Below are 27,723 nucleotides of genomic sequence, written 5' to 3' on the forward strand. Positions count from 1 at the left end.
TGTCCCCAGTAGAATCAAATATGGATGAATCCCACAAGGCAGAGAGACTGGGAAACACTGTTCAGATGTCTGAAATATGGATTCAGGGGTTTGCCAAATGTTAATTTAGACCCCAGGTTCTGTCACGCAAACACATAATTAACGTGTATTCAGCCAATTGATTCAATTTACCCTATTATGTAATAGATACCACATTTATCAGGTGCACATGGCATATTCTAATTCTGAAAACTTCTATAGCACAGTCAACATCAGAATCAGCTTACTGAGCTGATTCCAAAGTATGGAGAGCTCTCTGCAAAGGTTACAGGAACTGCTACTATAGAAGGGATTTTCAAAGGCGCTCAGCATCGGCATTCACTTGTCGGAGGTAAAACTCCCACAGACTTTGCACTAACTCTGCTGTCACTCAAATCAGTGGGAGTTTTGCTACTGACTTCCTTGATGTCACCCACTCTGAAAAGGACAGTCACAGCTATTCAAACATACCAGGCCTTGCAAGGCACTTTCCTCTCAACCCTCACGATCTCATTCTAATAGTCTCATTGTACTTCTGAAGAGCGAACTAGTGGGGACACGGGACTCGCCCCTCTCTTACCTTGACTAAAGCAGAATGCAGGTACATGTTGTGTGGCATGATGACCGCTCCCACAATCCCCACAGCTTGTTCTAGCTGGGGGGTACCGCAATTGTCACAGTAAGGCATAAACATCCCCTTCAGCAGCTTCCCCTGGTCCGGTTTCACTGTAACATACTGCACACAGACACAAGAGAGCCACTAGTACCTCAGGATTGGCAGCGTTCACACAGTTGCTTAGATGGCCCCAAACTTGGAAGGCCCCAAATTTGCCCCACCTAAAAACTGCAATAATTTGGTAATAGCTCCCCGCTTTAAAAAACTTAGATATTAGTTACTCACTAGCACTGAAAGAGGAGCGTTGTACACCTCCAGGTAGCTTTTTGGAGGCGGATAAACAGCTAACAATTCTTGGGCAAGCAAAAAAAAATAAAAATCTAGGAGCGCATTAAAGCATGTGCTTTAGAACTAGTCTAAAATTTTCCAGTGAAACCGCTTTCCATGGAACATTTTGTTTTTTTGAACCAGAATCTTTCAGTTTTTGACTAAAAACTCAAAAAGCTGCATGGGAAAAAACTTTTTTTTTTTTTAAAATCAACTCTGATATGCTTATCTTTTAGCCTGGGCTTAAAGTGCTTTCCAGAACTGGGGCCACGGGCAAAGGAGACTTCACGAGGGCCTGGCAAAGACGGCAAAAATCAGAGGAAGAAATGAGACTGTCTGGTTTCTAAAATGTTTGAGAGGAGAGAATGAAAACACAAGTTCGACAGAAAGAAAGAAGGGGGAGAGGGAGAGTCACTCTAATTGCTAAGTAAAGCTCCAAGACGTTCAAGTGAGAATTACCTCATATCCAAACATAAGCGCCATGATGGTAATAAGAAAACCAAAAAATGCTTCCAGTTTTCGCAAGCCTGTGGAAGAAACATGCCATTAGCAAGTTCTGGAGGACAAGTCTCAGGCATAATGTTGAGGGGGCAGCTGTCAGATTTAATCTGTTACAAGTACTTTCATGTTTCAGAGTAGCAGCCGTGTTAGTCTGTATCCACAAAAAGAACAGGAGTACTTGCGGCACCTTAAAGACTAACATTTATTTTAGCATGAGCTTTCGTGAGCTGCAGCTCACTTCTTTGGATGCATAGAATGGAACACACAGACATGGGACATTAAAAAGTATTCAAAGGAAAAAAAAGGGAATTTACCATACTTGTCCAAGAAGAGAAACATGAAAGTGTCAGCAATGGTTATGAGCACTCCACCCCACAAAGGGACTCTGCAACAGAACAACAGGGCTTAGTTTGAATAGTGCTTTTACCAGCTCTTCTAGCCACGTCAGTCCAAGCTTCCCTATATTCCGGGCAGGGATCATGGCCACTTTTTGTGTGCTGTTATCGAACATTTATCTCAAGGTTTTATTTGTAATCTGACAAGTTGCTTGGTTACTTAAGGCAAGAGACTAAGTCTGTTTTCTACATAAACAGTTCAGATAAGAGTTCCACCTTAAGCCATGCCTACGTTTCTCTGCACAGCGAGCCAAGAGTTTCTGGAGCGAGACATACTTCTCATCTACTATAGGGCAATGAGCCTGTTAGTTTCTGATTAAGAGTCCATTTCTACGTTGCCTGGTGGAAGTGGCTAACTTGCAGGGAACACCGAGCTAAAACACAGTTGGACTCTGGACTTCTAGGCTAAGACTCTACACCAATTTCCTTCCCGCTTTAGTTCTGATTTAATAGAAGCTCCTCCGGTGTTACATATAGTAAGGGTCTGGTTTAACATGAGGGCTAAAAGCCAAAAGGAAGCTTATTTACAGTTCTACAATGTGTCACGTCAGCAATGGCTGGTGCCAATTGTGGGCTCAGAAATGCCCATTTTATTTAAAAACCTTTAATCTCAAATACTTTTTATGTAATACACAATGCAAAGAGGGAGCTCATACCCTGCTGAGCAGAACAGGGCAGTGATCTGCTGAGATTCTCAGCTACAGAAAATAAGAGGGTCCTTTTTGGCACAAAGCATGTTGTTTTCTAATGGGATATGGGCAGCTGATAAACACTAGAGATGGAGAATGACATTCATTTCCTGTTTCTCTCAGGTGATAAAAGCCAACTTACTTCCCAACAGACAAGAGGTTTATAGCGATTGCTGAGCCAATTACTTCTTGCATATCCGACCCAATGATAGCGAGTTCAATCATCAGCCACAATATAATTCGAGGGACCTAGATACAAACACTGAGCTTCAGATACTTGAAATTAAAACCAGAAATAATGAATAGACTATTACAGGGGAAGTTTTTTTCCCCCAACTTCCTGCCAGACTTGTGTGGGTTTACAGCACCACTTAGGAAACCCATCTTCTCTTTCAGCACAGAAGTCAACGGAAGACACCCATGACTTCAGTATATACTGGATCGGGCCTTTACATTGCTAAGACAAGTTCTGAAGACCTTATGCGCTTCAACTTTTAGTTTATTTTCTGCTCCTTGCTCAGTTTGGATCGTGACACTATTCAGATGTGTTTACTGCAGCATATGAGCGGCAAGAATGGCGGGTATGCATTTGTGACAGGTTTAAATCAACACCCCAAAATGCCTTCCCAACAGAAATGTAATCAAGTTGTCATGACTTTTCTTATGAGGGATTTATTTGGGGGGTGGGGAAGGGATTTTAGATGGACAACCCAACCTTATGGCCTTGATTGTCTGACTTAGTCCCTTTAAACTGGTTTGTGTAAGATTACTGGAAATACTGATTAAGGGGAAATCCATGTTTTCCACTAGATGGCTTTACTAATTTTCAGCTGAAAAGACAGTCATAACCGTATGCTTACACAACCATGGGCATTTCCTCAACAGCCAACGGCAATGTGCATTCTTACTTCATCACCCCCCTGTGCTAGTTTTAAATCTCTCCAGTCATTTGAAGAGGAAACCCGATTCAGTGATTCAAACAGAGAACCAGGGAGTCAGGACACTCCTGGGTTCTATGCCTGACTCTGACAACGTTGTGAGACGACGGGAGAATCATTCAACGTCTGTGCCCCAGTCTCTCCCTTCTAGATGGGAACAATACCACCAACCTCATGGTAGGCAGACATGCTGTGAGGTTTCATGTTTGGAAAAGTATATCAACACCCTCAAATATATGTGCAAAGTTGTATCATAAAGCCTATATCAAAGGAAGCTAGCGTGTGCCAGATCTAGAGACTTTGTTAGTGCCAAATCCGGGGTAACATTAGCACTTGTTTGCCAAGTATCAGCACATAACCCTGCCATTCTTTCAACCATAGGCCATTGCAGAAGTCAATCCTGAACTCCTCAGCTACATGGGCACTGTAAGAAGTGAACTTCACAAGTCTATTTTTAGAAATAAAATACCACCCTTAGAGGCAGATTTAACATATGCTGATCAATAGTAACATTCACATGAACCACAAGAGAGGTGCGGACTGCCTGAGACAGCGAGTCACAAACTGACACATACCCACCAGATCGTCAGTTTCTTTGTAAAACAGAGTCTAGAAATTGGAGTAAGACCAATGTAAACTCAGCAAGGGCATTTAAACTACTGTTATCCCTTTAGAGGATGCACTGAATCCACCCTTGGGCTTCATGTCTAATCTTTCCCTTCATCCCCCAGCCATTGCCCAGCAACAATCCACCTTTCAGAGTAGCCACTGGGAAGCCAAGGGTGCTCTTCCCCGACCCACCAAGGCAAGGTTTTTGTTTGCTGTACAAAAGGAAGCGTTGTCTCACACACAATGAATGGCTTTTGAGATGGACCATGCAGAAAAGCAAGAACTCTTTCCCTAAAGAGACATACTTGGCTCTTATTTTGGTATAACTTAAATCACTCAAGGGTTTGGAAAAACCACCCCCTGAGTGACGTAAGTTACACTAACCTAAGTGCTGGTGTGGACAGCACTATGTTGGTGGAAGAAGTTCTCCCATTTCCCCGAGTGGCGGTAGCTAAGCGACGGGAAAGCTCTCTCGCATTGGAACAGAGAGTCTGCACTAGCAGTGCTATCGGTACAGCTGTGCCACCGTAGCGATTCTAGTGTAAACTAGCTCTCAGACAAAGGAGGAAGCGCCATTCACACCAATTTTGAACCAACAGTGGAGACCAAAAGAGGTGTCACCTGTACCATCCCCAAGCCCTTCAGTTCAGAACCATTTTGAAGGCACTGTCTGGAAGTGGAGGCTTCATGTCTGCTCTTTCCTCCTCTCAGCCCTTCCTGGAATTTAAATTCCTCAGCATTCCTGGGTCCCAGCCATTCAGAAAGCTTTATTTTCAGTGACACGACTAAGATCTCAGATGAGCAAAGCAGCCCAGCGCATGGGAACAGCATCCAGAGTCACTATTTCGAATCTAAAGGCCTTTAAGTCACCCACCTTTTGATACTGCCGGTTGCACATTTCTGCAAGGTGCAGTCCTGTTACCACTCCCAGCCTTGCTGCCAGACGTTGCAGGAGGAGACCAATGATAGTGGCCAGCAGCAGAACCCAAAGCAGCTGAAAGAGATGCAACAACGCAAGGTAAGTAACCTTGAGTAATGAGATGCTTTGGAGGCAGATGAACAAGCCAGGACGTGCACTGGAGAACGCCTGGGTCTCCTGACATTATAGTTCCCTCCACAGGCCTTCTTCCTAATAGGAGCCAGGAATGTAGTCGATTCATTTAGAAGTGCAGTCCTGTTGAGATTCCATGTTTGGTTTTATAAGCCTGGCACTGACATATACAAGGGGCTGCATGCAAATAAACCCGCAAGCCATTTTGTTGCCCGGTTTCACTCTCAGGTATACTGCAAGCCTAAGATCTGCTAAACCAGGGATGGGCAAACTTTCTGTCCTGAGGGCCACATCGGGGTTCTGAAACTGTATGGAGGGTTGGGTAGAGAAGGCTGTGCCACCCCAAACAGCTGGACCCGCCCCCTATCCGCCCCCTCCCACTTCCTGCCACCCTCAGAACCCCCAACTCATCCAAGAGGGTATCTTCCAAGCAATGCAGGGGTCAGCCCTTTAGACCCCTTGCAGTACAGAGTCTGGCCAAACCTTTCAGCACAACAGCACTGATGAGGCCTTTGGCACTTAGCTCAACACTGGTTCAGCGCCTTCATCTAGAAGATGCGCGAGGCACCTGCTAGGAGAGGTGGCGGGCCTGGAAGTGCAGCATAAAATTGCTTTACAGTTTGGAAAGCTTCACACTGACCTTAAACCCTGCGACAGCGCCTGACTGTAAATCCGACTCGATGTTGCCTGGATCCAGGTAGGCGATGCTCATAAGAAAACCTGGCCCTGTGAAGGCCCAGAGTTTGCGGAAGCTAAACCATGGGTGCTTTAAAATGGAAGAGAAGATTGAGACGTTAAGACTCCGCTCTGCACCAAAGACTGGCGTTGATTCCAAACAAAACAGAGCACAGCCTCCAGGAACCGGCCCATTTTTAAGACAAAAAAAATTGGTAAGAGGGGCTTACAAGCTTTTTTAGCTGCCAGCAAAATAACAACCAGCCCCTGGCAAGATCTCTCCATTCCCTTATCGGTCTCTCTTTATTTTGAATTCCAAAGTGCAGCCCTTTATTTTGAGACCTTCAGGGTCACCAGCACTTTAGCTGGGGGATGATATCAAGCTAACTTTGCATGCAATCCTCTGACAAGTGCTGGCTTGCCAGCTCTTTACAGAAAAGACAGCAACTGCATCCCAAACAGAGCTCCTTGTGAAGGGCATATGTCTCAGCCATTATGCTGGTGGGCCCAGCTTAGCACGGAAACAGCTATTCCGACTTGCTTTTCTTGGTAAGAGCAAAGCCAATTTCCACCTGGGAATCACACGCTAGACGTCTCTCTGCTCTTTAGCAGAAGCAGAAACTGCTGTCCTGGGAAACATAACTAAAGACAGCAACGTGGCTCTGGGGTGAGTGCTACGCCCATCCTCATTAGGAGTGTGCATTCACTTGAAACAGACAAACGCTCTGAAGGTTCTGTAAAAGTCTGCCAACCCCGATGGAGGCAGCAGGAGGAGCGTTTGCTGACCTGTTTACTCTGAATGCAGCAATAGCCACGTGGGTAACTGGCATCCACAGCAGGTAGTGAACCTGGCAGTCACTCATTTTGTTTTAGTTGAGTCACTGAATCCCACGCCCCTTCTCTCCATAGTTAGAAACAAGCAACCAGCTCTCCTACCTAGCGCCTCAATTTAAACTGAAAAGGGACCCAGTGCCCACAAAGGGAAACAAGTCATCTAGGTTACTACCATTTCCATTAAAGCCATTTCCTCACCAAGGTGAGCTTGCTAAGTCTGGGGCCCAGCCACACTGACCTTTTCATCTTCAGGGATAGGGATCTTCTCGTCGAAGTAGGTGGTGAATGGTTCATCATTGGACTCCAGTGACTGCTGTGGGACCGGGCTGCTGTAGACCGTGCTGACCACCTCCTCATGGTCTTCAGCAACATCTTCTGGATTTACAAAAAGCCACGTGTAAAACAAGGAAGGAGTCACTGTGCTGAAATGATGCTAGGAACGTGGCTGGTTTAAAATGCAACTTGCAAGTGCCATAGGCAAAGCAGAAAGCGGATGTTCTAGCCCCACTGCCATCCCTTGCCAGGATTGGTGGGTTGGGGGTTTTGGGTTTTTTTCCAAACACCTGGAGGAATTAAATGTGTGGAGCGGCAAATCCACATAAAGAAGCTACTGCAATGAGACTGGGTTCTCCACTTGACATTCTCCAGCTCTCGCATTCACATGTGAGCGAGGCAAGTTTATTTTTTATTTCAAATATTAAGATGCCTGCCCAAGCTCTCGGCACCTTAACAAATCATTACCAATAGAATAAATGAAATTACTACTTTGCGGCTGCTGGGATTTTGCTGTAAGTGCAACTCAGGTGGCCCAACACCTACTGGCACTTCCTTCCACCCCTTCATTTTAACAAACCTTAGCCCTGTCCAAAAGCCCTACCATCTTTTGCCGCATGCCTGGAAGTTCAGTTTAAGATCCTAGAACAGAGGTGGGTAAACTACGGCCCGTGGGCCACATCCGGCCCGCGGGGCCATCCTGCCCAGCCCTTGAGCTCCCGGCGAGCCCCCCGCAGCCTCACCTTGCCGTGCTGGCAGTGCGGGGGTCTGGCTGGCTCCAGCCAGGTGGCGCGGCTCAGGGGTGAACACAGGGTGCCTGGCAGGGCCCCCCAACAGGGGGCCCCAGGGCTGGGCACTTGGGCAGCTCAGCACCTGCACAGCCCCCACGGGGGGGGGGAGGGGCTGCACTGCGGGGGCAGGGGAGCAGGCAGGCGGTGTGGGTGGCGGGAGCGCGGGGAACGCAGCCGGAGGACTCAGAAGGACACCGGGCGGCCGCACAGCCAGCTGGAGAGAAGAGGTGCTTTGAAGGGGAAACCGCCACTTCTCTCCGGCTGCGCGGCTTCCCCTGCTCCTCCTGAGTCCTCCACCCATGTTCGCAGGGCCACATTCCAAAAGGGACTGGCGGGGTGTGTGTGGATAGGGGTGGGGTTCCGGGGGCAGTTAGGGGCAGCGGGTCCCAGGAGGCGAGGGGTTAGGGGACAAGGAATGGGGGGGGGTTTGGAGGTTCTGAGGGGGGCAAGAAGTGGGAGGGGGCAGATAGGGGACGGGGGGGCCAGGCTGTTGGGGGGGGCACAGCCTTCCCTACCCAACTCTCCATACAGTTTCACAACCCAGATGTGGCCCTCGAGCCAAAACGTTTGCCCACCCCTGCCCTAGAAGATGCTGCTAATGCACTGAATTCAGCCTCAGGATGGCACAATGCATAGTTTGTTAGCTCTTTGGAAGCCAGGAGTAAGAGACATTAAAGGAGACTAGAGGATCATTTCCCCGACTCCCAAGATTGAGAGAAAGCACACAGCAGACACCCAGTCCTGCTGAACTCTCTGGACAGAATCTAATTTTAGGCTGTAAGTCAGGTAAACAGGGTCAGTCCAGTGACAGAATTACAACTCCTTTCCACTTCCCCCCAGCACCAGCCCAGAATAAAAAGCCAATTCCATCCCCCATGTTATACTCACTCCGGTTACCACCTCCTGGCATTATGCTTTTGCTTCAGAGGAGGAAAAGCAGCATCCAACTTAATCCTGCCTCCTTTACTGAGAGCAAAAGTGACCATTTATAACCAGAGAAATAAAAGCCAGGCCTGGGCTCTTAAACAGTTTCCAATTGCATCATCAACGCAAACTGAAGCTGGTTGTTCCTCCTCATTGCCCCACCTCCTAAATACCTGACCGGCCTGCCAGCAGGTCTGTTTATATAATAGATTTAAAGCAACAGCACCTGTGTGTGTTTCTTTTCTTCGTAGCTTTGGTTGCACAATATCTTGCTCAGCTAGTTCAACCAAACTAAGGAAGTTATATGAACAGTCAATCTGTTGCTTAATGGTGCTGGGAAGTGACAGCCTGAGAACTGGCTTCAGCCACAATTTTCATCCATCTGGAACAGCTAATCTCAGAGTTGTAAGTCATACCAAAACAGGTCAGCCAGAAAGTCTTAGTTCTACCTGTGAGGGACCCAAAGAACCCCTTTACTAACACCCTACAAAGTACTGTAACAATCTTTGCATAAAATATGCCTTGTGAGGTATCGTTTGAAAACTACTAATTCCCTGGTCAATAATATGGTGAAATATACGTAGCAACATGATATGAAAAGTTATGAATTCCCCCGTACGATGCAAATGTTCTGCTTGGGCAGAAGTTGCCAAAGCGATCAATCCTAAACAAAGGAATGCGTTTACCTCAATGTACAGATAAGTAGTAAACAGGATCATCAAGACAGCAGGGGATGCAGGAAACAGAACAATCCACACATTAGCGAACACAATAGGGAGGGAAGGTGGTGAAGGAAGCTCCATGCGCTACCAAACTCCATGTCCCCCTTCCTCAGAGCTTGGTGAAACTTTACTTCAGAAGAATCCATTTCAAAGATTCAATAGACTATAAAAGAAAGGGGCAGAGAACCCCAAGTTTTCTCTTTCAGCTAAGCAGAAAAAGGCACCAGCACCTTTAGGCCTCTGGAAGAGATTTTGACTGAGGAGAGGGTCAGTCACCATCTCGCTGGAAAACTATGGGTGAGAAAGGCCATCTTGAACAAAGCCTTGAAGCAAAACTTGCTAGATTAAGTTTTAGACTTTTAGATGCGTTTTCACTTTTATTTGCTTGTAACCATTTCTAACTTTATCATATACTTGAGCTCACTTCAAATAATATCTTCTTTTGTTAATAAACTCGTTTTACTATTAATCGAAACCAACATCGCTGTATCTGTACTACAGAAGTGGTTTTCAACCTTTTTTCATTTGCAGACCCGTAAAAATTTTTGAATGGAGGTGCAGACCCCTTTGGAAACCAGACAGTCTGCGACTCTCCAGGGGTCCGCGGACCACAGGGTGAAAAGGTTGTCTCATTAAAAGAGCAAACAGATCTTATTCCTTTGAAGAGGGGTGGAGACTGCAGAGCACATGGGTCTAGGGCAGTTCGGGATTAGGGGTGTGCTGCGATCACCTCCTAACATAAACCAAGTCTGGTAAAGATAAAACTGGCTGGGATAACTGCTGGCAGGCTGTTGGATTCCAAGTGGTTGAATCAGAGCTGTACAACATACAAGGAGCATGCTGGCTGTTGGCAAGTCCTAGGCAGGGAGCTGCAATACCAGAAGCATTTGGGGACACTCAGGGTTAAAAGTGAATTTCACTCAACTCTGACACTGTGACTATCCAAAGTACTGTTCATAACCCAGATCCATGTTACTCTAATTAGACTAAGGAACCAGGATTTAAAGTTACTGTCTGGTTTCTCCTCTTTTATCCACTGCTTTCACTAACTGGTTCACAAGCAATGCTGACAGGACTTAACCGGAAAGATGGTAACCAGACCACTTGGACAGACAGTCCTATCTGTCTAGAGATTTGTTACACTCTTTTCATGGAATCTCAAAACCTGTTGCTTTCTACTGGAAGTAGCATGCAAATAATGTTTAAGACTGGATTCAGTCACAGTCTCCTTCTGATTAAGAGAGGGAGGAATTTGCACTGGGTTTTCCAAAAAAGCCTAGTAGAGTCAGGCAGCCAAACCCCATGAAATTTCAACGGGATATGGCCACCTACTTCCCTTAGGGCAATGGTCCCCAACCTTTTTCGTCTGGCAGGCACCAGACGACGAGCCACAGCGGACCGTGGCAGCGGACGAGCATTCGGCAGCGACGCCTCTGGATGATGCTGTTTGTCAGCGGCAAGTAGCGTCATCCAGAGGCGTCACCACCGAAATGCCACCGAATTTCAGCGGATGCTCGTCCGCCGGCCAGTATGCGGGCGCACTTAGACGCCCCAGCGGGCGCCATGGTGCCCGCGGGCACTGCATTGGGGATCTCTGCATTAGGGTCTTAAAAAATCCCAGCCTTGGTTCTCCCATTTTAAGTGGTTCCCAATCTATAATCTTGCCAGTTCACAGAAGGATGGAAATTGTGTGAGGTTAGGAAAGAACTTTGCCTATATTTTGTAACTGTTTTATTATGGGAATTCTTGTCTCTTCTTCTAAGGATATGGAGTGTTACCATATAATATTTTCCGCTCCTTGCCAGGTGCCATGGTGGAAGACCTCTGACTGGAGGGGGAATCCTTAGAATAGGTCACGTTAACTGCAAAAAAGAAGGGAAAAAGGCGTAGTTAGGGCAATAACACATCAAACACAGACTGCATGAATCAAGGAGAAATAAAATGAGCGGCTAAAATATGGACTACAGAAATAGCAACTTCTAACAGACAGATTAAAGCACAACAGCAGCACCCTTAGAATTTATACAGCCCTTCCCCTGCTTTAAAAGGGCTTCACCAAATATTAGAAATAGATGTTTTCATGTGGACCTGATTTACAAAAAGCCGCTTGAATGAAGAAAACAAGCCCCTGGGAACTTAAAACAAGAATTAGAGGGAGGAAGTGAGCAGACTACCTAGAGAAATTAATCAACATGGACATTCGTTCTTGCAGTTTCTGGTGCCAGCTCCATTAGTGGTGCTTGTGATGGACATTTCAACCCCATCTTTGGGGTCTGCTGTTTTAAATGAATGGCTTGTGTGTTCTCCTCTGGGTGTTGAGAGATACAACTGTTAGATAATGTTTTCACCAGCTCTTACAAGAACTAAAACCAGCGGGTGGTGATTAAGGCAACTCAGCCAGGTTGTAACCCCCTCAGAGAGGGGTACTACCTCCTGGAGAGGCTCACATATACTAGTCCAGAGACGAACAGATAAAGAAAGCACTTTATCTGACTCACGGCCTTCTTTCTGATCCAGCAAACTGACAGGACCTTCTGTCCAAGGAGGGCCCACAATCCTTCCTGGGAAGGTCTGGAAGGACTTTGGCCTACAGAGGCCCCATAAGACTGATGGGTGACCTCTGGTAAGCTTATTAGCATGCATGTAGTGTTTGGCTTTGGTTTTTTAAAATGTTTTCTCTATATTGCTGTTACCTTAAGAAGCAATGTGCTTGCTTATAAAGAACTGTGTGGTAACTCATAACTGCTGGTCAATACATTGTTCATAGCCTTCAAACAGACCGTAAAGAGCAGACACTGGCCTCTTTAGGCAGTCTGGCTCGCTGGGAATGTCACAGTGTAGGCAGGGAACGGTGCAGCCTGGAGGAACCCTGGTCAGGTAGGAGAGAGACATGGATCGCCACCCAAGAGAGTTGACAGCTGAGGAGCCAGGAGTCTAGAGTGGGTGCTCTTGATGGATCACAGAAGGAAAACCCAGATGTGGTTGCCCTGAATTGCGACACTAACGAACGAAACCACAACAGGGAAGCAGAAAATAATGGAAATTCTTTTATGTGTAGAACTGGCAACCACACATCCTACACTATGGGGCTGTGGTTTAAGGATTGAGATCATGTTCATCACCCTGGCATCAGAATGCTCTTCTAAACACACTAAAAAGCCAGTCAGGACCATTAAATAGCAGGTCACGACCATTTTCTGTGCCAGAGTCAGATGCAGAGTTTCAGATGAAAGCTGGCATCATCCCTAAATATTAATATGTCAATTTAAAAAAAATCCCAATGATATATTCAAGTCCCGATAACATCTAAGCATGGTATGTAAAGCACTTAATGTCCTCAAAGCCTGTTATATATTAACAGGGTATTTTTGCTCCTGGGACAATGCCATATATTGGCAATGTTATCTTCCTAAATTCCATCTTAATGTGGGCATACAAGGAAAATGCTAGTTGGATGTTAACACTAAGTGAATTTGTGCCAAAGTTAAGGTGTTCAAAGCAGAATTACAGTTCATACATTCCATTCTGAATAAACCAGCACGTGTAGCTGACGTTTTAAAAGAACCCAGACAGACTTCAGCTCATTCACAGCAATTTGCTCAGTTGAAATGGCACCGTTCCTTTCCTGTAGATAAGACAATCCTACTATTTATCAACTCAAATATGCTCAAGATTTTAAACTGTTTATTCTAGAACAACAGATTAATGCAGAGTAAACACTGTTCTGTGAGCTCTATGCACCTCATGGCTCTCAATTAAATTTGCTAGTGCCACTTTAGAAAAATTAGGAGTTTGCTCTTCAGGGACTAACAAGCACATTTGCTCACCTTAGATGAGGGCCTACAGAAGTTCAGACTGTCTGTTTCAGTGCCTCAAAAAGCACGTCAGATTTCATTTGCCACGTACAAAGGCTGCAATATTTTGGTGCAATGCTTTAGCTTTCACCTGTTCTGCAAGTGAAAAAAAATCCTCCACCTCTTCCGGTACAAGAAGACCAGATAATCGGTCATCCTAGTTTGAAAGCTGTTTTGGTACATGTGTAACGCTGACAGACCCCGGTTTTCGGCAGGCAGGATTGAACTGGGGACCTCTGGAGCTTAGTACATGAGCCTCTACCACGAGCTAAAAGCCATCTGCCTGTTAGCTAAGGCTGCTGAGCAGACTCAATCTCTCTCTTTCTAAGGGGTCTCAGTGCCACTAGATGGGACAGAATACCACACCCAGAAAGAGTCTGGATTACATACTTCCCCTGGCTCAGGAAGTAAGTCCCAAGCTTCAGAGACTTCCCAGTTGACAGCCTGGACAAGCCCCCACTTGTAACACTGACAGACCCTGGTCATCAGCAGGTGGGATTGAACCTGGGACCTCTGGAGCTTAGTGCTTGAGCTAAAAGCCAACTGGCTATTAGCTAAGGCTGTAGAGCAGACTCAATCAATCTCTCTCTCTCAAAGTGGTCTCCATGCCACTAGATGAGAGAGACCACACTCAGGAGGTGTGTGGGTTACACATGCCATATACTCTTGTTGTCTTAAAAGCAGCAGAACTCCACAGAGACCCACATCCCTTACAGATATGAATGCTGTCACTACACAGCATTCTGCTGCTGCAGCTACATTTCTGACCAAGTGTGGTAATTAAAACAGTTAGGAGAAATAATCACCTTGATCCAATGATGTGGAAACTACTACAGTCTGCAGCAATTTCAGCAGCACCACCAAGATCAAACTATCGGACATAACATCAGCAAGACTTGATGCCAAAGACATTCTTTTAGATCAAGAGCATAGTACTTCTGCCTTAGACTTAGTTGCTAGTTTGCATAAGCAGTTCCCTCCTAGATGGGCACCCATCTTCAAGGCTAGATCAAAGTTTTACCCATCTTAGTTATGTGAGCATGTGACTTGTCGTCTTTACTATTCTTTCAAAACAAGAGCTGCAAATGATTTTTAATACTAGAATCTTAAGCAACCACCACCAACACAAACATTCTCTCTGTTGGTGTATAAAAGCCAGCAACAAATGCAAGCACATCCTACAGAATAGTTTGAAAAACTCAAATACCAAGTTTCAGAGTAGGTAATTTCAGAGTAGGTAAATTACAAGGTAATTTGCCAGAACAGGGCAGAGAGGCTAAACAGGTGACTGTGTGATATGCAAGTGATCCCAAACTGGCCAGGACTGTTCTCTCTTACAGTGGATCACTGACTACAATGGATGTGATCTACCAGAGTATAAGCTTGCTGTTGCTCAGGTAGGTCAGGTCAACCATCCAGAGCAGCTGGACAGAGATCTTGGCTGATTTTCTACAGCAGTGGTCTCCAAACTTTTTTGATCGTGCACCCCCACCAGTAACAAATTTTTCAGTACGCATCCCCTGCCGCGCCGCCTCTACCATTTTTGCCGCCCCAAGCAACAACAAAAAAGCCGCCCAAACTGCCGAAGCAGCACTGCTCCGGCAACGCTCCTCCAGTCACGTACCCCGAAGGATCCTCTTGCGCACCCCACTTTGGAGACCACTGTTCTACAGGACAGTGGAGACAGCTTTCAGCATAGTTTACCTTATAGTGGAGGAGATGTAGTCCCTAGGGGTAAAGTCTTAGGCTCCTAAGTTACTTAGGTGCTTCTGAAGTCCCATTTTCAAAAGTAATTTAGGAAAACGTTATCCATTGCTCTACAGAAGCCTATTTACAGAACACAATCCACACACATCCTCCCTTTGGATTTTAAAGCTTTACAGATTTTTAGAAGCCGTTCTGATGAAATCTTAATTCTAAAACCTAATAGAACAGATTCCTCAATACATCGTGTTTCCCTCAAAACAAGTTCCCCAGAAGGAAAGAAGTTACTTATTTCTGCAGCAAGTTCTATTAACACCAACCTCAGAGAACTAAAATAAAGGCAAAAGGGAAGACGATCATGTGGCAAACATTCGTTACAGGAAGAGACTGACCTAAATATCGCCTTCCAAAACACATTTCTCTGAGTGCGAGATAAACCATTTCGCTCCTATCTCTGCTGACAAGCTACAAACCCTGGCCCAGTTTAAACTCTCATGACACATTCATTCACTATGCCTGGGGGAGGGATAGCTCAGTGGTTTGAGCATTGGCCTGCTTAACCCAGGGTTGTGAGCTCAATCCTTGAGGGGACCATTCAGGGCGAAAATCTGTCTGGGGATTGGTCCTGCTTTGAGCAGCGAGTTGGACTAGATGACCTCCCGAGGTCCCTTCCAACCCTGATATTCTGTGATTCCTTTGTCCAGGCAGCAAACGCTTACGTTTGAAAGCATCGTTCACTGACCTCTTACAACATGCTATTCAACACCTCATGCTCGACCACTTCCATTCATCTGTACTAACAAACCACAATAGGCGGGGCATGAAGGAAACACCTTAAAATAAACTTCTGAGGGAAGTGGTCAATTCTCCATCTGCTGATGTCAAGATATGATGCGTTTCCGAAAGGCACATTTTAGTAAATACCAGGGCTCAATATAAAGATAACTAGATGAAGTTATATTGTCTGTGATACAGGTCAGAATAAAAGATCTAATGGTCCTTTCTGGCTTTAAAATCTATGAGTTTGATTGGATAAGCCCCACCAGCCAAATGCTTAGAGATGTCCTGTGGGTCTCTGCAGAAAGCCATGTTTTTGCCCTCTTGGATCCGAGTAGTCACTGCAATAATTTGTGGGTTTTAATTTTGTGTATGACATTCCCAGTAATGCAACATATCCACATGCTGATCACACACAACTCTCTGGAATTAAAGCAAAAGGATAGCCAGGCCTGTGAAAGCCAATACAACAGGGAAGGCGGTGTCAGATGGACAAGGTCTAAAGAGCTGGCAAGGAAAGATTCAGACCCTGTCACTCCCCTCAGAAGGAGGAATCCATTTTTGAGGCCGATTACTACATTACACAGCTCCATCAGGCATTTCTGCTTCGGATCATTTTTTATCCCAACTACCTTGCTCTAGAATATGAAGAGCAACAATTTCTGTGTGCATGCCTCCTTGAACTTTAAACATTCCAACAGGTAATTGGGAGGAGTGTTCTACTCTGGATTATTATTCTCCACACACTCTGAAGCTGCTCTAGTCCACAAGGCAAATACAGTACCTCTTTTGTTTAGACATTCAATACCTCTTGCAGCAAACAACAGACCATTCTCCTGCACAAATCCTGAACCACTACTTACAAAGTTACACACTTCAGTCCAGCGAGGCCTTTCTTTTTACTGGCATTTCTAGGGTTCTGCAATTCTGCTTCCCAGCAGCAGTAAACTGGTCAGCATGAAGAGCTGATGACTGCTTGCCAGTCATTACCACAAGATGGGGATGTATAATAGACAAGGAGGAACCTGATCTAGTAACATACCAAAAGCAGGTAGGGTTACAGAGGCTCTTGCATGGTGCTGAGCTTTGATCCTCCCTGGCTTCCCTGCTGGCCACGTGATCTCTCCATGCTGGAGCAGTTACTGGTTTTTAAGCAGGCTTCATTCAGCCAGAATGCTGGACCCCCTCCCTCAGAACTCTGAGCAGGGCCATATGGTTATTTTATCCATATCTGTAGGGTGACCAGATGTCCTCATATTATAGGGACAGCCCTGATATTTGGGGCTTTTTCTTATGTAGGTGCCTATTACCCCCCATCCCCTGTCCCGATTTTAAACAACTTGCTAGCTGGTCACCCTATATATCTGGGCATTTATACAGTGCTCACCCACAGCGGTATCCCAGCATCTTTCTGCATCATTACCCACAGACATGGGAAACACAGCTACACTTCTTTATGGCTCATTATTTGGACTGTGGTAGCAGCCAAGAGCCCCAATTAGGGACTCCACTGTACTAGGCCCTGTCCAAACACAGGGTCCCAGCCCCCAAAAGTTTACAGTTGAATTGCTTTGGTATATCCAGTTAGCCATTCACCCTCCATTATAAAGCTAGACTCTCCCCCCGCATCCTGCAGTGTGACCCTCCCGGGGCTTCCCAACACCTACACCTTTCTGTGCCAGTCATCACCTGAAGAAGAGCTCTGTGTAAGCTTGTCTCTCTCACCAGCAGAAGTTGGTCCAATAATAGATATTACTTCACCCACCTTGTCTCTCTAATCTCCTGGGACCGACACCGCTACATCACTAGAAGTTTTCACTAGTCAGTTCTTCTTGACCAAGGGTGAGAGTCAGTGTTCAGACTACAGAACTGTCTCTTTCCTCTCTGTGAAAGCTTTTGCCCTCCCAAAGCAGTCTCTTTATAGCATTCCTCTTGTTATCTGGGCAGTTTCAACACACAAAGACATTCTGATGACCAGAGATAAGGGGGGGGGGGGAGGGTGGAGTGGAAAAGATGATTCAGCAAGACAGATGACTATGGGTAAAATCAGCTTCTCCTGAACAAGTGACTTAAATTGCTCAAGAGGGTTAAATTAACCCCATCCCTGGCCATTACATCATAGAGGGAATGACTAGAACAGGGAATCATTAAATGATCCATCTCCTTTGCCCATTCCCAGCTTCTGGCAATCCGAGGCTAGGGACACCATTCCTGCCCATCCTGGCTAAGAGCCATTGGTGGACCTATTCTCCATGAATTTATCTGGTTCTTTTTTGAACCCTGTAATAGTCTTGGCTTTCACAACATTCTCTGGCAAAGAGTTCCACAGATTGACTGTGCGTTGTGTGAAGAAATACTTCCTTTTGTTTGTTTTAAACCTGCTGCCTATTAATTTCATTTGGTGACCCCTAGTTCTTATGTTATGAGGAGTAAATAACACTTCCTTATTTACTTTCTTCATACCAGTAATGGTTTTATAGCCCTCAATCATATACCCACCGTAGTCATCTCTTTTCCAAGCTGAAAAGTCCCAGTCTTATTAATCTCTCCGCATATGGAAGCTGTTCCATAATAATTTTTGTTGCCCTTTTCTGAACCTTTTCCAATTCTAATATATCTTTTTTGAGATAGGGTGACCATATTTGCATGCAGTATTCAAATAGGTGTACGATGGATTTATACAGAGGCAATATGATATTTTCTGTCTTATTATCTATTCCTTTCTTAATGATTCTCAACAATCTGTTCACTTTTTTGACTGCCGCTGCACATTGAGTGGATGTTTTCAGAGAACTATCCACAATGACTCCACAATTTCTTTCTTGAGTGGTAAGAGCTAATTTAGACCCCATCATTTTATATTTACAGTTGGGATTATGTCTTCCAATGTGCATTAATTTGGATTTATCAACACTGAATTTCATCTGCCATTTTTGTTGCCCAGTCACCCAGTTTTGAGAGATCCTTTTGTAGCTCTTCACAGTCTGCCTGGGTCTTAACTATCTTGAGTACTTTTGTATCACCAGTCTATTTTAGTTATAGGAGAACGAAAACCACTTTCCATTATTATCCCTTTTTAGATATTTCAGCACAAACAGAGCAGAACGCCTCCCTGCACCCAGGCTCAGCAGGGCAAAGAGGGGGAATGGCCATCCATCCCTCACACACACACACACACACCCTGGGAGACAGACACACAATAATTCCAAACCCTTTCTGCACTCAGATCTCTAGCACGTCTCAAAAGAACAGTGGGTAATGAAGTATAATTTTATGATCTAGCCTTTCCTTTTAATTCTGTTGAAAGCCCCTTCCACTGCAAATGCCTTCACTGAATTAAGTGATGAAACCGTCTTTTCAACAACGGTTTCAGTATTCCTCACTGAGGGAGCCACAAAGACATGCATTTGATGTATCTGAAGATATGATGCATGCATCTCTTCTGCTTTAAACATCCGCCTCTTCACACAGATTCAAATGTCATTCTAACCCAGAACTCATCCTATGCTTCGAGTCGCTCATTTTTGGATTGCAGGCTGCCTTGGAGGAAAAACATAGATGTTGATCTGTTGAGAAAGGAGATCTGGAGCAGGAGACATACTCCCATTTCCTGATGTGTTCCAAAGGGACTTAGGGAGAGTTTAAACCCCTCTGATCTTAGTATCCTTTCAAGAAGCATCTGGATCTTAGTGGGAGTCCTGTGTTGGTTTCACTCTGGGAATGCTCCACCCAAAAGTTCTGCTTATACCTGAGCCTTCACTAAAGAGGTATTTTCTCTTGAAGGTAATGCCCAGGAGTTCCAGATGTGGATATAAACTTTTGAAGGGTTACAACAACCTTCCCTGGGCTGAGCCTGGCATCATGCTGTAGTGTGTTCGCCAAAAAGTACAACAACAGAATACTAATGTAACTTTTCATCCCGCTTGGCATCACACATAGTGAGCACTGGAGTTTGGACTCCAGGACACGTGATGTGGCTTTGTGATAACACTAAGACAAACACTAGTCCATGCTTCATGGTTAAGACAGGCACAGAGATATGTGATGTCGCCACATTTCAAACAAAGCATTACATCAGGGGGAGTCAACTATTTTTTGTCAAGGTCCAAATTTCTTGGTCAAGGTATAGTCAAGGTCCAGACTGCAGAGAAACATTTTTCACATTGCAAAAACAAGAAGAGTCACTTGGAGTGAACTAAAGAGGATGGGGAGAAAGAAGATTAGGCCAAGAAAGAAATGCAAAATTATTTATCTTACATCAAATTACAATCCAAATTAAAAGTTTATAGCAAAACACCAGCCTGGGGAGAAGGGCAGGGCATGGTCACTGATACTGTGTTGTACACATTTCTCTGTATATCATCTGCTTGGCCCTAAGGACTTTGTCCAGTACTTATCACTATAGCACATTAAGATTGTAAGCTCATTGGGGCAGGGATCTTCTCTCTGCCATGGCCTTTAAAGCACAAAGCAGACTTTAGGCACTTAAAAAACCCAAAACATCAACAACAAAAAAGCAGGCAGCGAGATCCTGCTGAGACTCAAACTCCAATAAGCCACTGAGACACCAACAAGCTGGTGACACTAATGCCAAACTCCTCCACAGGCTCTGGGACAGCACAAGGTCACAGAGCACATAGGGAAATGCCAGGCCATGCATGCACAGTCATCGTGCCCGTTATGCAAGGTTAGCGTCTGGCGTGCTGAATGCAGGAAACCACAAAAGGGCACTGTCCTAGGAAGAGCGCATAAGACTGAGATGAATATAATATATCCTGCTGTACAGACTTGAGTCACAAGTCACTTTCCTCCTCCCCGCCCACATGGCTGCTGCAACAGCAGTGGAAGCCTCCTGCCCCAATGGCTCACGTGTATACGTTAACCAACCCCCCCAGGGGTATGCAGCACCCTTAACCCAGCTACCATCCCTCCCTGCACCCCCTAGGGTGTCACCTCTTCACTGCCTCGGGAGTATACGCCACCCCCGCAACACCCGTGTGCTACCTGCTTCCCCATCCCAGGGATCTGCACCAACCCCCCCTACCCGGTGACCTGTGCTCTCCCACCCCCGGCGACCTCCCTCTTCCAGGGCATGCACCCCCCCCCATGGACCCTGCAGTGCCAGTTAATACCCCCCCATGGACCCTGCTGTGCCAGTTAATACCCCCCCATGGACCCTGCAGTGCCAGTTAATACCCCCGGACCCTCCCCATTACCAGCTTCTCCCCTCTAGAATCCTCTGCTCTCTTGGTACCAATACCTCTGCCCCCTCCCCGGGCCAACTCCTCCCCACTCTCGGGTCCCACCCCTCTGGCTACTCTCTCCCCCCCGGGCCATCCCACACGCCCTCCCCATTCCTCGCCCCTCCCCCCCAGACTAGCCGGGCCCCGCGCACACCCCCCCGCACCGGAGCCCCCGCCGCCCGGCCCCGCGGGCCTCCCTGGGGCCTCCCCGGGTCCATGTCCCTCGGCTCCCGGGCGCAACGCCGGCAACCCGGCCCCGCCCCCTGGCCGCCCCTGCTCCCCGCCCCTTTGGGCCCGCGGCGGCTGGCCCTTACGTTGCGTGATGACGCACAGGGGTTCCCGCTGAGGCCGGTCTCCCGGGGCAGCCAATCAAAGTGCGACGGGAGCGGGCGCGCGTGCCTGTGCGGAGTGGTGGGGATTGGAACGCAGGGCCTCAGTGTGCAGCTCCGCCGTGGGGACACTGAGCCTCCCGGTGCAGCTGCGCCGTGGGGACACTGAGCCACGCGGTGCAGCTCCACCGTGGGGACACTGAGCCTCCCGGTGCAGCTGCGCCATGGGGACACTGAGCCACGCGGTGCCGCTCCGCCGTGGGGACGCAGGGCCTCCCGGTGCAGCTGCGCCGTGGGGACACTGAGCCACGCGGTGCCGCTCCGCCGTGGGGACACAGGACCTCCGGATGCAGCTCCACCGTGGGGACACTGGGCCTCCTGATGCAGCTCCACCGTGGGGACACTGAGCCTCCCGGTGCCGCTCCACTGTGGGGACACAGGGTCTCTTGGTACAATTCTGCACTAGAGACACTCGGTCCGTAGTGGGGACAGGGACCACTCCTGGTGAAGCTCCGTACTGGGACCAAAAGGCCTTCTAGTGCAGCTCCACCTTGGGGATGCAGGGCCTTCTGGTGCAGTGCTGCACTGGGGAAACTGAGGCAGAGAGCCCTGACTTGTCCAAGAATGCCCAGCAGGGCAGTGGCGGAGCAGAAACTAGAACCCAGGTCGCCTGAGACCCAGCCCAACAGCGTTGCTAGGCCCTAGTGATCAATGGAGATTGATGAGAGGGGGAGGTCTCTAGGGAGGAGGTGACTGTAACCCCTTTTTGGCCGCATCCCAATCACAGAGGAAGACAGCTCTCTGTCCTGGGAAGTTCACAGCCTAATCAGACCACATGGCAGCAGCACATTCCCTTAAAGCTCTGCCCCCTTTCAGAAAAACTATTATCCAAGCCTCCCTGTGAACAGAAAATCTGAAGTACCCAACAGAGCAGCATTTACCCCTTGGGGTAACTGCTGCCTGTCTTTGGGGAGCCCCACGTGAAGTGCCTTGGACTGACTTTCAAAGGCACTGTGCGCTCGCAGCCGCTGCTGACTTCCATAGTAGACAGACAAGGTGGGTGAGCCTGTATCTTTTATGGGACCAACGTCTGCTGATGAGAGACAAGCTTTTGTGCTACATACAAGATCAAACATTGTTTAGCATAAGCAGTTAGCATGTGTTCTAAGGGACCATTCAAGCTGAAATTTGAATTTGCCCTGTAGCTGAAGGACAAAAAGGGGGGTTAGTAGGTTACAGGTTGTTGTAATAAGCCATAAATCCAGTGTCTTTATTAAGGTCATGATTTTTAGTGTCTAACAAAGTTATGAAATTAAGCTCCCAGGCTCATCTTTTGAAAGTGTTGGGCAGGTTTCCTTTGAGGATGAGGACTGACAGGTCAAGATATAGGGTGTTCGCTTTCTGAAGTGTTTACCCATGGGTGATAGGATGTTTTTGTCTTTTATCATTTGTCTTTCTGTGAGAGTTCATCCGAGAGCATGGTGATAGCAGAGGGTACACAAGCACACAGGCCCTCCCACTCCTCAAAGGTTGAAATCAATGCAATTTAGGCACCTAAATACTTTCGAGGATCTTTGCCTTAGTATGTCAAGTTGGGGACCTAAAAATCAGTGGCCACTTTTGAAAAAAATGTGGGTTTAATTTCTCCATGCCTCACTTTCCCCATCTGTAAAATGGGATAATACTGTACTTCCCTACCTCCCAGGGAGCTGTGAGAATAAAGGCCCAGATTTTCAGAGATCTCTAGTCGCCTAATGCTCATTTACATATTTGGGAGACAGATACTATAATGATGGGACCTATATAAGTACCTAGATAAACAGAATCCTTCTTTGTGCAAGAACTGAGGGGTCAGACAGAGACCATTTGATCAAGACAACTTGGTGCATGATCTTTAGGACCTAGCCGCTTCCAGAGCAATGGGGCTTCTGTGCAGAATTTTTTTTTATAACACTGACATTATTGCCAACTACTACACTGCGTGGAACTGAAAAGAATGTCATTATTATTTATGTTCCAGTAGTGTCTTGAGAAATACTGAAAAGTGGTTATATTTATATCAGTTTGATTATTTGTATTACAGTAGCATCAAGAGGCTCCAACTGAGATGGGGGCCCCCAGCGTGCCAGGCAGACAATCCCTGAGAAGAGATCACACTTAAAGAGAGGAGGATGGAAGGGGGAAACTAAGGTACAGAAAGAGGTAATACCTTGCCCAAGGCCACCCAACAAGTCAGTGGCAAAGGTGGGAACAGAACCCAGAGCTCCTGGCTTGCAATCCAGTACCCCATTCACTGGATCTCACTGCCTCTCCAAATAACAAATATGGAGTCCATTGGTTAGAGCAGGAACTTTGGAAGTCAAGACTCCCAGGTTCTACTCCTACCTATTATAATATGTGCTTATGGCAGTATCCTTGACTTTGCTTTTTACAAAATCATCTACAAGGATTTTATATAGCTTGGCTAATGGAGAATACTCTAGTTCTTATAAAACATATTAAAAATCTGTTCCGTGATGTAAAAGTCTGTTTTATCCTTCGCTGGTTTATTACTTAACTCCATAAAGTATAAATGATTTTCCCCCTTATTAAATATACTGAGTGTTCTGTTCTGTAGAGATGGTTGGAAAATTTCCAACAGAACATTTTTCTGTCCCAAAATGCTGCAATAATGTATCAATTTGATGGAAACCAGCAGGTTTCCTGCCCCTCCGTGGATCCTCAGCAGCTCACCTGGTGGACTGCCACAGAGCCTGGGGAGATGGGACCAGAAATTGTCAACAAGTTCCATTTCAGTTCTTCCCATATGGAATCTTTTTTTTTTAAATGTCCCTCCGATGGAAAATTTCCCATGTCTGACTTTTTGTTGCAATACAGAAGGACGTTTTTATTCAGAAATTAAAACTTTCATGTGGGAGGCAAATTCTGGTTCCCACACAGCTCCACAGTGACTTGTGGCTAGGGAAACCTAGAGATCAAATATTTGAAATAATTATTTTCTGCAAAGTATAATGCAAAAATAAAGAAAGAAATTTTGTCACCTAAGTTTGTGATACAGTCAGAATAGAATTGGGATGTGAGTGGTGCATCACTGTGGCAATTTCAAAAGTCCATACACACTGCATGTTCCCCTATCTCTGTTTCCCCACCCCGCAATTTTATTATAATCCACCCAAACAGACCTGCTGTTTCACCCTGACACATCAGGGAATGCAAGACAGAGAGATCAAACTATGTGTTAAGGGCAGATGAAGAAGAGAAAAACTTGCCAGTCACCATAAGAAATGTCACCCTCGACAAATTAAACTGTGTGCCACAGTGCACATAGCACATGCTTGCTTGTACTCCTGGAATAGGAGAGAGCTTTGTAGACAAGCAAGCAGGCTTTTAGTTAATGTCCGTAGGGGTTTGGAGAGAATAAAGATCATTATATTTGTCTGAAGCTTCAACTTTTCCCCAAGCAGACAAGTTTTGCAATGCTGCTTTCCTTTCGTTTAAAACACATGGGAGCAAAATAATTACATATGATGTTATCGGGGAAACAAAACCACTGAATCCAGCACAGATAACCAGGCAGCGAATGTGTGTGGAGCTTTTTGTGTCCCTGTGGTTGTCTCTGGGCAAAAGGGCAAATTGTGCATTTCCAGTTGAGTGTGAAAAATTCCCCTGTAGGTCTGCAACCCTGAAAGATAAATCCCTCCTGGCAGGATGAAAATGACATCAAACTGAGCTGGAAGCTGTGGCTGCTACGAATAGAGGGTTTATCATAGAATCATAGAAGATTAGGGTTGAAGAGACTCAGGAGGCCATCCAGTCCAACCCCCTGCTCAAAGCAGGACCAATCCCCAACTAAATCATCCCAGCCAGGGCTTTGTCAAGCTGGGCCTTAAAAACCTCTAAGGATGGAGATCCCACCACCTCCCTAGGGAACCTATTCCAGTGCTTCACCACCCTCCTAGTGAAATAGTATCAGAGGGGTAGCCGTGTTAGTCTGTATTCACAAAAACAACGAGGAGTCCGGTGGCACCTTAAAGACTAACGGATTTATTTGGACATAAGCTTTTGTGGGTAAACCCCCCGCCCCCAATTTCTTCAGATGTATGGCCATACATCTGAAGAAGTGGGTTTTTTTACCCACGAAAGCTTATGCCCAAATAAATCTGTTAGTCTTTAAGGTGCCACCAGACTCCTTGTTCTAGTGAAAGAGTGTTTCCTAATATCCAACCTAGACCTCCCCCACTGCAACTTGAGACCATTGCTCCTTGTTCTGTCATCTGCCACCACTGAGAACAGCTGAGCTCCATCCTTTTTGGAACTCCCCTTCAGGTAGTTGAAGGCTGCTATCAAATCCCCCCTCACTCTTCTCTTCTGCAGACTAACCAAACCCAGTTCCCTCAGCCTCTCCTTGTAAGTCATGTGCCCCAGCCTCGTAATCATTTTTGTTGCCCTCCGCTGGACACTCATACTGAATCAGGTCCCAGGTCGTTTAGTTTAGCATCCTGTCTCCAACAGTGGCCAACAGCAGCTGCTTCAGAGAAAGGTACTAGAAGTCCTGCAGTGGCGGTTATGGGGTAGCCTACCCCCAGGGAAAAAAATTTCCTGACCCCCTAATAATTTATATCCTGGAGCAGGAAGATTTATGTTGCTTCCAAAACTCTTCGGTTGCTTGTGTTTTGATAATCTAACCTAGCTGCCAGTAGCCTTGCTAAAGATAAACGTGAGGGTACTGCCCATGAGACAATGTCTGCTATTGACAGCACCTAGGAAGGGTGACAAAAATACTGTATTATTTGAACAATGCTCTGTTGCTTTGAGAAAATAAAAGCCTCTATAGGTGCGAAACTTAGCAAGGAAGCTTGACTCACCCTCTGAATTAAGGAAACCACTAATTAGGAATGGATTTCCTAGCTCTTCCCCTTTGTTCAGATTACTTACCCAGCTCACTGACCGGCGAACTCTGGTCCAGAATATATTTCTTAGTCATTATGCAGAAGCGGTGTTTGCCACTTACTCTGCAGCTGTTGGGACAGAGTAGCGGAGCCCACTCTGCAGTTGTCTTTATACAAGTGTTTCGCGTCCGATAAGATAAGGGTACTTCAGACGTGCCCGGGAATTGGCTGGCATTGGGCAGAGCTGTTTGAAAGAAGCTTAAGAAACCAACTGGAATGTTGTTTTCCAAACACAATTAACCCTGCTTTTCTATTATCGTTCTGAAAATAACTGACAGGGTGATTATTAATGGGTCATTAATTGGGTACCAGAAACCTTGATCCAGAGGATTTTCCCTACTTCAAGTGGCTGTGGCTTATCCACTCCCCTGAACAAATGTTATCAATATGGGGAGTTAAATCAAAAAGCCATTTGGTAGAACTTTATGCAGCACTCTGGCAATTAAATACATGAGACATGCTGGACTCTGCTCTGACCGGGTCATTTTTCTGACAGATTAGAACCAGAACTGGCATTGCTGTGTTGCGGTACGTGCAGCACTGATAGCGCATCAGCTGGGTAAATACGATACAAAGTATCATTGATCAGTGCTGATCTGAAAGTTTCATAAAGACTGAATTTATCAATCGATGACCTGGAAGCTATCAGTAAAGCCCACAAAGGCTTCTGTGCATTTCTTCTGATAAGCAAAAGCTGAACGTGCAGAATGTGAGCTGCCATATACTCATTTGACAGACTTACCACTCAACAGGCCACGGGAGGTGAGTATTGTGCCACCTCAGCCTTTCCCCATAGATGGTAGAATACATACGCTCATGATGGCTATGAAGCAGCCACCAGGCCTTCTGAAAGGATAGGATCACTGTGCCTCTGTGGGTTACAACTGAGAATACCAATTCAGGACAAACTGCTGAGAAATAGGGCACACCCAGGGCCAGCTCCAGGCACCAGCATTCCAAGCAGGTGCTTGGGGCAGCAATCTGCAAGGGGCGGCAGTCCGTGTGTTTTTGTGGCCCCAAGCAGGGCTGGTGCAACCCATTAGGTGACTTAGGTGGTTGCCTAGGGCGCTAGCATTTGGGGGATGGCATTTCGGGTCCTTCGGCGGCGACCATGGTGGCCGGATCTTCAGCTGCCCCAGTCGTTATCGGCATTTAGGCGGAGGGACCTGGGGCAGGGGGGCACGGGGAGGGCCGCCTGCAGCAAGTAAGTGGGGGCGCAGCACGCAGGGGAACCGCTCCCCGCTCCAGCTCACCTCTGCTCTGCCTCCTCCCCTGAGCATGCCGCCCCGCTCTGCTTCTCTCCCTCCCAGGCTTGCGGCACCAAACAGCCGATTGGCGCTGCAAGCCTGGGAGGCGGGAGAAGTGGAGCGGCGACGGCATGCTCGGGGAGGAAGAGCAGAGGTGAGCTGGGGCCTCAGGGCGGAGGGGGAGCTGCCGGGGGGGCACCTTAAGGCGGAGGGGAGGGGCGGAGAGCTGCCACAGGACTCGGGGTGGGGGGGACAAG

General features: G+C 46.6%; 1 protein-coding gene across 4 annotated transcripts in view; it reads right to left on the reverse strand.

The window, feature by feature from the left end:
* SLC11A2 (solute carrier family 11 member 2) overlaps positions 1 to 26,281 on the reverse strand; it is a 40,132-nt gene extending 13,851 nt beyond the window's left edge. The window contains exons 1-9 of one of the 4 annotated variants that reach the window (XM_039514275.1): positions 26,206 to 26,281; positions 11,142 to 11,225; positions 6,892 to 7,025; positions 5,785 to 5,910; positions 4,968 to 5,087; positions 2,689 to 2,795; positions 1,777 to 1,847; positions 1,421 to 1,488; positions 599 to 754 (exon numbers count right to left, since the gene is read on the reverse strand). In XM_039514275.1, the coding sequence (XP_039370209.1) occupies positions 599 to 754; positions 1,421 to 1,488; positions 1,777 to 1,847; positions 2,689 to 2,795; positions 4,968 to 5,087; positions 5,785 to 5,910; positions 6,892 to 7,025; positions 11,142 to 11,225; positions 26,206 to 26,254 (915 nt within the window). In that variant the 5' untranslated portion in view covers positions 26,255 to 26,281. Of the gene's footprint in view, positions 1 to 598; positions 755 to 1,420; positions 1,489 to 1,776; positions 1,848 to 2,688; positions 2,796 to 4,967; positions 5,088 to 5,784; positions 5,911 to 6,891; positions 7,029 to 11,141; positions 11,226 to 17,463; positions 17,603 to 26,205 lie in introns of those variants that run through there. The other 3 variants (XM_039514274.1, XM_039514277.1, XM_039514276.1) reach the window with 3 other exon arrangements.
* Positions 26,282 to 27,723: the final 1,442 nt, after the last annotated feature.

This window comes from Mauremys reevesii, linkage group 25 (assembly GCF_016161935.1).
Source record: "Mauremys reevesii isolate NIE-2019 linkage group 25, ASM1616193v1, whole genome shotgun sequence".
Lineage (NCBI taxonomy): Eukaryota > Metazoa > Chordata > Testudines > Geoemydidae > Mauremys > Mauremys reevesii.